General features: G+C 56.1%; 1 protein-coding gene and 2 long non-coding RNA genes across 4 annotated transcripts in view; 1 reads left to right on the top strand and 2 right to left on the bottom strand.

Annotated features, from left to right (window-relative positions):
- Positions 1-1,021: 1,021 nt before the first annotated feature.
- LOC147583968 (uncharacterized) lies at positions 1,022-4,805 on the bottom strand. The gene is made up of 4 exons (XR_015240203.1): positions 4,693-4,805; positions 3,175-3,289; positions 1,417-1,540; positions 1,022-1,245 (listed from the first exon to the last, which is right to left on the bottom strand). It is a non-coding gene; the product is annotated as an uncharacterized LOC147583968 (long non-coding RNA).
- A 200-nt stretch (positions 4,806-5,005) lies between these two features.
- On the top strand, positions 5,006-9,347 carry LOC147583967 (uncharacterized). Its single transcript, XR_015240205.1, has 3 exons — positions 5,006-5,097; positions 6,353-6,702; positions 9,310-9,347. It is a non-coding gene; the product is annotated as an uncharacterized LOC147583967 (long non-coding RNA).
- Positions 6,063-11,279, bottom strand: part of AHRR (aryl hydrocarbon receptor repressor) — a 91,483-nt gene continuing 86,266 nt past the window's right edge. For both annotated transcript variants that reach the window (XM_086674935.1, XM_086674938.1), the window contains exons 9-11: positions 8,989-9,050; positions 8,672-8,810; positions 6,063-7,802 (exon numbers count right to left, since the gene is read on the bottom strand). In XM_086674935.1, coding sequence (XP_086531061.1) covers positions 6,749-7,802; positions 8,672-8,810; positions 8,989-9,050 — 1,255 coding nt within the window. In that variant the 3' untranslated portion in view covers positions 6,063-6,748. The remainder of the gene's footprint in view (positions 7,803-8,671; positions 8,811-8,988; positions 9,051-11,279) is intronic.

Here is an 11,279-nt window from a genome sequence, read left to right as displayed (position 1 = left end):
GCCCGGGTCGCTCCCACGGGGGTGGAGTGAGGAGGGTCCCTTCCTCACTCAGCCCCTCTTATTCCAGCCCTTCCTGTCCTCTCCCCTCCGCGGCCCCAGGCCGGCTGTTCTGTGCACCTGCCAGTGCCTCTCCTTGGGCACCGTTCTCAGTACTCATCTTCACTATGGTCTCTTTCCCCGTGTGTCCTTTCTGTAACCCTCTGTGACCTCCTTCAGTGAGGGAGCCACTGTGCCCCTCCATCGCTCCGCCTCATCTTGAGTATTTTCCGCCCTGGTTTCCATTACTGGGGCTCTGTGTATTTATTTGTCCACATCTGTCTTTCCTGTTACAATGTGGCAGGGGTTTTGTGGCCTTCTCCGTGCCCCAGCTCCTCCCCAGACCCGTGACTGGCATAGGGCAGACATTCAGTAAATTAATGAACAAGGTGGGTAACGGTTGGTAATCAGTCACATCTGACTGTCTAGATCAACACCCAGCTTGTTACTTCGCAGCTTCTTAGCTGTTGTTACACCTTGGAATCAAAAATGAGCCCAGCCCCTCAGGATCAGCACATCTCAAGATCACCCCTTGTAATGAGTACAAACAAAACAGAAGCCCACCTGGGAACAACCCACAGTAGGACTGGTTGTCACAAAATGCTAAGAGGGTGGAGGCCAAGCTGGGGGGTGGGGGGTGGGTCTTGGGGATGAGGAGTGTCACTGGGCAGAGGAGCAGGGGTGGGAGGTAGGGGGGGCTGCACTAGCTGGAAAGAAGAGGAGGAAGCAGGTCCCTGAGTTACTGTGTGAGGAGAGGCCCACTGGCCAGAACTAACTTCCAGAATGAGCGAGAACATGTGTTAAGCCACTCAGATTTCAGGGTTTGCCTGTTGTGGTAAGAAGTGCTATTTGCCTTATACTGACGGAAAACAAATCCTTTCGCTACATTACAGTTACTAGACCGTACAGATGGGCACCTCCTGAAATCCTGCCAAGATCAGTCAAACGGGAAGGAGACCGGAACATGGCAGGCGTGGGAGCCAGCAGGGGGGAGAGTGGGGGCAGCGATGCAGGGGTGGGGCGCACAAGCGTGTGCACACACCTGGACACAAGGAGGGTGGGGGAGGGGGATGCAGGTGTGTGAGCTCCCCCCCCCATTGCTGTGGTCGTACAAACCGCAACTTGCCATCAGCTGAACGTCTGAGGAGGGGCAGTACTGTGGCACAATACTAACTCCGAGAGTTGACCCCTTTGTGGTTTCATCTGTACCTAGTAATTTATGAAAATATATTACTAAGTTGAACAATGGATGTACACAAAAAGTTGAAATTATGTTTGAAATTGTGAATGCAAAGGTACTTTGAAACTAATGAATAAAAAATTTGCCAAATTTATCAAAGCTTTTAGGACTTATTTCAAATTCGGCAACATTTAACATACCACCTGGAGCTTTGTGCTGTGGACATCTGTGTTTGGAGATAGGGCTCCCTGATAACTTCCTCAGCCAAGATGGGTAGAAATGAGATGGCTGTTTAAAGGGCTTTAAGCTTTTTCCTCCTTAAAACTAAGAAACCAAAATCTTGATTAAAATTTTTTTTGACTTCTCTTTTTGGCGGACCGAACAGCCTCCTGTAAAATGTTGGATGGAAATAGCGAGCCCCTTTGAAATGCACAGGTGAGCCCAAGCAAGCTCGGGAAAGCCTGATGGGTGACTGCCCTAGGGCCAGGACAGGTGGGAGTGGGAGGGACCTGATGCCCAGGGTGGGCTTTCACATCCACGTGGGACAGGCGGGGTCTGGACAAAGGGTGCAGCCTCAGTGTAAGAGTGGACGGGGCAAACAAACAACAAAGCCCCAGAACAGTTTCTCCCAGGTACTGGGAACCCTGAGTCAGGGAAGCTCTCCACCCAGGAGCTCATAGCTGCGGGCCTGCATTTCACTTGGGAGTGACCCCTCCTCATCCTGGAAGCTCTCAGTGAACCCTTTTGGCAGAAGCAGCCCCAAGGATGCTTGTAGGAAAGACCCCGGCCTTGGCAGGAGTGCAGAGCGGGGGTGCAGCAGCTGGTCCTTGTCTGTTCTGGGAGAACAGGGACCTTGATTCGCTCTAACTTACACCTCGTTAAGAGCACATGTCAGCGATAGCCACCGAAGCAGAGTTGTAACTTCCAGACAAATCGGGGGAAGGAACACAGGAAACACAGGCAATCCCCTAGGGACATAGGAAAGGCCAGAAATACCAGAGGGCCTGTGTAACTAGAGACACAAGAAGTAGAAACACATGCAAATATACCAATTATCAGAGCACAAGTAAATGGACTGTAAAACAGCCAAACATGGAAGGAACGGGATGGTCAGTGTGCAGGGGTTTGACGTGTAGTCAGGGCCATAGAAAGTTGATGGGGCAAGATAATATCAGACTAAGTAGGCTTTATGTCAGAGGCACTCAGTTATTTCTTAAGATGCTAAATGCATAAGCCATAAAGAAAAAGACATTTAAAATTTTAACCTCTTGTATGCTATTTATGGAATCTCTAAACGAAAAGACAAGCCACAGAGAAAATCTGTAACTGAGGAGACGCTGCTATCCTGACATAACGAGAACGTGCAGAGACCAACCAGATGGGCACACGAGTGCAGGAGAGACTGGAAGGGGCCCGAGCAGCACTCCCGGCTGGAGGCCAGACCAGTGGTGCCTCCCTGTATCCTTAGGAAGGCCTTGGGGCCCCCTCATGCCCTGCAGCCCGCATGAGCCTCAGACTGCAGCCCAGGGTGCTTCCCACATGGGCCCTGCTGTGTCCCCTCTCACCCAGGCCTCTGTGACCTTGTCCCACCCACTCCTTGCCCTCTGGCTCCCAGACTAGCCCCAGCCCTGCAGGCTGCTGTTCTTGTGACTCTCAGTGTGGCCTTGGTCACCTGGGCTACCCTGCCCCAGTCTGTGCAGTGCCCGTGTCCTTCTGCCTTGCAGAACTTGGTTCTGTGGTCACGTGTCAGCACCCTGTCCCTGTGCACACTCAGGGATGTCAGCTCTAGCACAACACCGACCTCTTTCTTTCCTTGCTGTGTCCCCGGCACTGTCACAGGTCTGGCACTCAGCAGAACCTCAACAGCACCGCTGGTGGACATAAAACAACTACCAACCAGGGCGCCTGGGTGGCTCAGCCAGTTAAGCATCCGACTTCGGCTCAGGTCATGACCTCACCGTTGACGAGTTCAAGCCCCACGTCGGGCTCTGTGCTGACAGCTCAGAGCCTGGAGCCTGCTTGGGATTCTGGGTCTCCCTCTTTCTCTGCTCCTCCCCTGTTCATGCTCTCTCTCTGTCTCAAAAATAAATACAAACATTTAAAAAAAAAAAAACCCACAAAAAACAACTACCTACCATTCTGCCCCCAGGTGGACAAAACCAGTGTGTCCAGTGATGCCAAGTGTCGCAGCGACAAGAGGCCTGGTGGGGGCTGGTGGGGGCTTGTGGACTGATGTCCCTCAGACTTCATACTCGAGACCTGCTCTGCTGGGCCATGGGGACGGGACCAGTGCCCCGAACAAAGAGGCTGCACAGAGCTCCCCAGCCCCTTTCTCCACGTGAGTGCAGTGACTTTATGGCCCTTCACCGGGCCTGCAGCACCCTAATCACAAACCTGCACACGCACACACATGCACACACTCACGGGGGCCAGGTGTCTGCTCCCTCAGGACAGGTCAAGTCTGGGGGACCCTAAAGGCACCTGGGAGGGTCCCCCACCCCTCAACGATGGGTAAGAGGGGGCTGGTGGGTGGAGGGAGGGAGCTCTGCTGAGGCCACAGCATGCGGGGCCAAGCGCTCAGCCTCCTGCCTGCATCTTTGGGCCCCAGCATTTTATTTTTGCCTTTTATCCAGCGGTAAAGGACTGTCTCAGAATGAAATGAATCAACACACCGAAGGAAATAGTTACTTCATCTGGAAAATCAAGTAGACATTTCTGTTTGTGGTAAACATGAACTAACGTGATTTATTTTATATCAATATTGCATATTGAATACAAACCATACTATCAGGAATATATTTGAAAGCTGTTTCTAAAGGCACTGAGAAAACAGTATAAAAAGTTACATTATAATATTTCCATTTTAAAAAATTCAGCAAGTCAATCTAGATATTAAAAACTTTTCTCCTCCAGTAGAAACTATAAAAATATACAATTTGTGTTCATCTCCTCCTGTCCATCCATTCTCATGTTACATTTGATTTTCATATGTTTTCAGCTACATAAGCAAAAGCTACAAGACACAGAAAACCCTAACCCTGTAATTGGTACTGGTAATGACATTTAAAGAGGAAGTGACCACATCTGCACCTCCTACGTGCCATCATCTTCCCACATGACGTTTCAGGAAGGGTGTGGCTGTGAAATAACGAAAGTGCTGACTCAGGGTCGTTCTGCTGGTGTTGACCCAGGAGAGGAGGGGACCTGGGCCCAGAGCGTTCAAGGGCCCCGGGTGTATGAGGGGCATCTCGGGAGGGGACCTGGGCCCGTTGAGTTCAAGGCCCCGGGTGTAGGATGGGCATCTCCAGAACACAAGACCTGCAGAGCTAACTTCCAGGGGCCAGACTCTCTGTCAACGAAGCAGGACCTGTCCACCTGCGAACTGACCGCTTGTGGGGAGGGGGTGGCGTGGGTGCCACGGCCCTCGGGGACAGGCGTGACTTGCTTCAGGGCGGCGTCTCGCCTGAGGCTCTCACCTGCCGCTCCTCTTTGGTTATGCTGGGGCCTGGCTACAATGTGCAAGCATGCCATGATGTCTCTGAATTCCACCTTTTCAGTCCTGTGTTTTCTGAGGTACCTGCTACATGTGTGTCTACTGCATCCTGACACGGGGGAGCCCTAGTGCATCGCAGGACATGGCCCCAGGCAGCCAGCCTGGGCCTGGGGTGTGGCCTCTCCACTGATGAAGTGAGAGGGCCAGTGACCTCACAGATGGGGACCCCAGACAGGTGCACAGTCACATCTGACAGAGGGCCAGGACCTGGGCTCTGGGTTTGACTAGGAAAGAAGGAAGAAGATTCTGCAACTCCACCCCAGGTCTCAGGGAGTAAGTCTCCAGACGCCCAGAGAGCACAGGCGTTTGTGCCCTGCAGCAGAACCGGGTGAGGAGGGCCTGGGGCCAGCCAGAGGTCCCCAGGTGTCCCTGGGTGGTTGTGCCACCATCGTAATGGTCAGGGGAGACTCTGGCAGCAGAAGTGAAGACAGCACAGCACCAGTGTCACCCTTCACAAGGCCTCAGTGGGTGAGGAGAGGCTGCTGGGCTGGCCTTGTGTGTCCCAGAGGGCCACGCATTGACCACGCCACACCCTGGGCTCCAGTGGGTGGCCTCCCGTGTCAGCCCCAGGAAGAAGCCCTCAGCTCCCAGCATCCCGCATGGGGGACCCTCCACAAAGCTGGCAACAGGCGCACCGGTGCCCCAGGGTGTGTCTAAGGGTCCTGCCAGCTAAACCCCGAGTTCTAACAAGGCTTCAGCATTAGCCCAGCTGAACATTGATTCCCCAAAGCCCTAGGTGATGGAGAAGAAGACCCCACACTGAAGGGTAGAATGTACCAATGGCGGAGAAGCAAGTCCCTGCCTGGAGGCTCCCGCCACCTCCTGAGGCTCCCAGATGGGGGTGACTTGGGGGTGACTTTAGGAACAGATGCCCTTGTCCCTGAGGAGCAGGTGTGCGTCCACCACGGTACAAGCGGGCTCGGTGGAGACCTTCATACCCTGATGGCACACCCCTCGCCGATGGCACCGGCGGGGAGCGGAGGGGGCCCATCTCTGGTGGTGACCGTGGGGGAGCGGAGGGGGCCCATCTCTGGTGGTGACCGTGGGGTGACTGGGACTCCACTTTCTGATTCACAACGTTGTGTCTGGGGATCCTACAGTTGGGATGTGTGGGTGTACAGTTCTAGAAAACAATTTCTGTCTTGTCTCTAATGATTCTTCCTGAGGTGGTGGTTGGAATCCCCATTTGAAAACCTGTATACAGCCAGCAACACAGCCTCCATGGACAACTTGACTTTTTTTTTTACCTCTTTTCTCTACGTTTTGTCCTTTTCTCTGCTTCCAAACCCAGAGTAAACTCGAAATTACACAATGTACTGGAGACAGATTAGCATAAACCATCTTCAGAGGCCCATTAAAAATTCCAGAGACTTCCAGAAGGAACAGGATATCATCCTGTCAATTTCCACTCTGGGTGTGGCCTCAACCTCCACCGTGAGGTCGAGGAGCACGTGCTATGTGTAGTAGTGAGGGCAGGACCTGGTGCAGACAGGCTCTTTTGCCTGGAACCTTCCAGATTCCTTCCGTGAATAGGGGCATGGTCACCTGTGGCTCAAAAGATTATATCCCGAATTTGTACCCAGGGTGTGGCTGCTCTCTTCGGTCCACTCCGTGGAGGCGTCGACCCGCCTCCACGGCGCAGGCGGAGCTGGGAGGTGAGCATGGGGATCGCGGGAGACCACACCGCGTGACTGGCCAGGTGCCCACTGCGTCCTGGAGAGAGGGGTGTGCCCTGCCAGGCTGACACATCTCACTCTGGCCACTTTCTGGAAAATTGTGAACAGACTTAACACCACTTGGCATTGAAGGACTTGCGTGACATTTTACAAAGTACGCAATATGCTATTGCACACGCTGCCCACACCTAAGGAGGCCTGGACTCGTGCAGCTTTGCAGAACGGCTCCGACCCCCCACCTGCCATCGCAGCTGAGGGTAAGTCTGGGCGTGCGGAAGAGGCTAGCTCTTAGAAACACCCGCCCTACGGCAGGAAAGCACACTCGGGGGCTTTGGGGGGCATCAGTGTCGGCAAGGCACTTCTGGGGAACATGCCGGGCACCCCACCCTGGCTGTGGCTTGCCCATGGGGGTGAGTCCAGGGGCTCGCGCTTGACAACGGGTGTGGTGCCGGGAGCTCTGCAGTCACGGCCCAGTGTAGGGGGCTGGTGACCGTGTGCACGGAGGTGGCGGGGAGGATCTGGCTCGGGAAGGCCATGCACATGCTGCAGGCAGGCACAGCGTGCGGGGCGGGAGGGCGCCGGCTCCTCGCCAGGTCTGAGTGGAGCCCTGCCGCTCAGGTGAGCCCCCAGCATGCTGTGCCCCAGGTGCGGCGCATACAGGTGGGGTCTGGAGTCTGACTCCGTCTTCAGGTGTATCCTGGTAGGGAAAGTGACCAGCTGTCTCTTGGCCACACCACCGGCTCCCGGCCACACCTGGCCTGGGGACACGAGGTAGCCGTCTGCCGCGTCCTCAGACCCAGAGTCGTTCTCCAGCTTGACGGGCACATCAAGTGACAGCACGGGGTTGCACGGGGCTCCCGCGGGCACCGGCCCCCCTCGAAACTTGGCGTCCTCGGTGGAATAGCCCCCCGCTGCGAGACGCTGCCCTCCGGGCGGAGGGAGCCCGTTGTCCAGGCTCCCCTGGGGAAAGGGGCAGCTGGGCAGAGGGGGCCCCTTGCAGCCGTCCTGCAAGGCTCTGCTCGTGCGGCTGGCATAGGCACTGGGAGAGTGGCTTCCTGGGTGACAGCCAGGTGAATTCCGGAAAGCAGTAACCCCACTGCTATGGACAGTGCCCTGAACACCGGGGCAGGACACGCAGGAGCCACGGGACACGGTGTGTGTGGAGAACGGGTCACTCTTACTGGGTCCCAGCTTCACGTTGGTGCCACCATCTGGACCATGTTTCCCTGTCATCCAGTTCAGGTGCCTCACGGGTCCAGGCGCCTCAAAGCAGCAACTATACGCAGGTCTTTCCCTCCGCCCCCTGGCTCCGGGAGTGCTGCCAGGCACCCCCCCGTGCTCCTCTCCTCCCCTGTCCCTGCAGAGAGGAGAGGACCCATCAGAGCAGGAATGAGGATCATCGCACCGACTTGGGTGGGGTCTCCAAGGGAAGGCACTGGATTGGCATGATACTGGCTGAACCTGCGAGGGCTGCAGTGTGCGGGGGCCCAGCCACAGCCCTGCTTTCGGCCCACCCAGCAGCCCTATGACCCTGGCACCGGCATCCTCCCGTAATGAGCCTCCCCTGGCCTCTTGGATGACCTGGGGTGCTGGACAGGAGCAGGGAGGGCGTGTGCCACTCACCCCGCCCTAGGGAGGCACTTCGATGAGGCGTACGCCTTGTGTCAAGGGTCAGACACACCCAGCCCAGACGCAGAGGGCCCCGTCGAACTGTAAGGCAGACAGATGCCCTCTCCCCAGCGGCTTCTGTGAGCCAGACCCTGCTGCTGGCACGCAGGCCTCCACCTCACCACGCCTTGCGGTGTCAGGGCTGGCACCTGCTGTGACAGGGCAGACGGTGCCCCAGAGGAGCAGGTGGAGCCCTGCAGCCACACAGCCAGGCCAGTCCTCCAAGAGGAGACCCCCTGGTCGGGGTGGGGGCTGGGGCGGGGGCCCATGGGAGGAGGGAGTGAAGAGGGTTTCTGGGTGAAGGTGAGGGCAGAGGACAGGGTGGTCACCCACGGTCCCGGCTTCAGGTTGAGGGTGAGTGCACAGGTCGTGACAGCCCCGGCTGAAGCACCTGCTGTCCCCTGCCACACCTCAGACATGTGAGGACAGCTCCCAGGTGTGCTCCTGTGCGCCGCACTCCCTCACGGCGAGGCTCACCTGTCATGAACAAAGCCACCAGACCAGCAGACGGCGGCTCTTTGCTCCCTTCACGCACAGCTGGGCCACAGCACCACTTACCCGGCGGCCCCCTCGGGGTCAGAAACGAGGTCCGGGCTGCTCCTGAGGCAGGGACATGGGGCTCTGGCTGGAACCCGGGCCCAGCAGCCTGCATCCGCTTGTGCCTTGAGCGCTGAAATGTTTTCTCCAATGCCCCTCCCTGTCAGGGTTTAGACGGGGGAACAGCAGTCACCATGAGTGGCTCAGCACAGACACCCACACCCTCCGGGGCGTCTCCCGGGAACGCACCCCAGCATCAGGAGGCGGCGAGAGCCCCCGAGGGGCACAGACACATTTCACCCGTTTAAACCAGTGACATGGTGCGTTCGTGAAAGTACCTGCCAGGCAGTGGGGTTTTCCATGCGATGCTGGGTCACACAGACTCGAGGCAGCTTTTGCTCTGCGAAGAACAGATAACAGCAACATACGTGGAGATGGCGTTTTTGCTGCCGGAAGGAACTAACACCGTGCCCGGTGCTGCTGTCACGCCTGGGAGGGGGCGCAGTCATAACTCACACTTTTCGGTTCTTTCTAGACTGTGAAGTCTCTCTGTGGCTACAGATTCCAATTCACATCACTCATCAAGCCAATAAAGGGCTAAAGAAATTGCTTCAGAAAATAGACTTACACATAAAATGCGCTTTTGTTTTTCTCCGCAGGACCAGAATGAAAATACAGTCAATTTTTGTGATTTCCACTAATTGTGTTCCATTAACTCACCACGCACGCTCAGTGACTATGGAACCGTCTTTCCTAGGGCAGTGAGCACACACTCACTCACACAAATCACAGAGCTCCTCGTCTTAGATTCTAAGCAAACTCAGCCTCATAGACACTATTTCATTATTTTCAAAAGACCAAAACAAGCCTCAGAAGTGTAAAGTGACTTCCTTGAGGCCACCTCTCTAGCAGATGTCAGCCTTGGACTCAAGTCCAGGCCAATGGGCCTCAGAACCACAGATCCCTATCCTATATGCTGGTCCCTCTCCATCCTCTGGCCATAGCTGTAAGGACCAGAGACAGGGCAGCAGAGGGGGGGAGCAGAGATGAGGGAACCAGAAATGGGGGAGCAGACACCGGGGAGCACAGAGGGGGGAGCAGAGATGGGGGAGCAGAGATGAGGGAGCAGAGACAGGGGAAACAGAGACAGGGAGCAGAGACTGGGGAGCAGAGACGGGGGAACAGAGATGAGGGAGCAGAGATAGAGGAAACAAAGACAGGGGGGCAGAGACTGGGGAGCAGAGACAGGGGAGCAGAGACGGGGGAACAAGAGACAGGGGAGCAGAGATGAGGGAACCAGAGACAGGGGAGCAGAGACAGGGGAGCAGAGATGAGGGAACCAGAGACGGGTGGGGGGGAACCAGAGACAGGGGAGCAGAGACGGGGGAACAAGAGACAGGGGAGCAGAGATGAGGGAACCAGAGACAGGGGAGCAGAGACAGGGGAGCAGAGATGAGGGAACCAGAGACGGGTGGGGGGGAACCAGAGACAGGGGAGCAGAGATGGGGGGCGGGGAACCAGGGACAGAGGAGCAGAGACAGGGGAGCAGAGACCGGGAGCAGAGATGAGGAACCAGAGACAGGGGAGCAGAGACGGAGACTACACTGTCATCCTCATCTGCAAACGAGCATCTGGTGACAAATTCTTTGGCACACTGCATGTTCACAAATGAGTGCTAAATCCCTTGAATAGGACTTTGGAGGACAAATACTTTAGTGAGTTCGTGAGTTGATGCCAGCTGCGGGAGCGCTGGGTGACTTGTGAGCCACAGACCCCCCCCCCCCCCCCCCCAGTTCCCCGCCGCAGGGGCTCTGGCGTAATCAGCCTGCACTTCTGCACTTTCCGGCGCAGGCGCCAGGGGGCAGTAAGAGTCCTCCTTGCATGCCCCCAGGAGCGAAAAGCCAAGGGAGGGTAAGATTTCCGTCTACTTGGTTTCAGGGCTGGAAAAATGGGAAAGAGGAAGCTCAGTGTGGGTTTCAATTATGACAAGCCAAAAAAACCCACAGAAAAACCAAAAAAAGGTTAAAAACAGAAAGCTCTGGGACGGTAAATGAAGGTGGGAGTATTTCAGAGTGAGGGGCTGGCAGGGGAGGGGAGGGACAGGGAGAAAGCAGGTGTGGAGACCGGTGGCCTCTGCTTGCGGGCCCGGGTCGTCTCAGGCGGCACCCTCTGGGGTTTGGCACCTTGGAGAGTCAGCTTGCTTCCTCCCTCGCCTGCTTTTAGTCTTCTCCCTCGGGTAGGGCATGTTTAGGACACGGTGCATCTTTCAGAGGGCATATATGTTTATTTTTAAACGTTCCAGTAATTTCCGTCTCAGCATGCTGGCATGGCCACTGCTCAGGGTGGCTCTGTTCCTGGAAGCCACCCCTGGCCCTGCACCTGAGACCAGCAGCAGGGAGGTGGGGGCTTGTGACCTGCAGGCCAAGGCAGACCATGCCACACAGGCAGAAGGGAGAGCCTTCTGAGCCCCCCTCCCCGGAATGGGGGCCCTCCTTCCACTGCAGCTGCTGTCAGATTTTCTCACCATCTAAAGGTCAACTGGAATTAGTCAAAGGTTATTTGTGGACATTGAAGAGGGACGGACCCTCACACCCACAAGAGGGAGAGTCACAAAGAGAAGACCCCTGGG

The sequence above is a fragment of the Puma concolor genome, chromosome A1, assembly GCF_028749965.1.
Source record: "Puma concolor isolate L17-30 chromosome A1, mPumCon1.1.hap2, whole genome shotgun sequence".
Classification (NCBI taxonomy): Eukaryota; Metazoa; Chordata; class Mammalia; order Carnivora; family Felidae; genus Puma; species Puma concolor.
The sequence above is the reverse complement of the archived record's forward strand: the minus strand, read 5'-3'. Positions and strand labels throughout refer to the sequence as shown.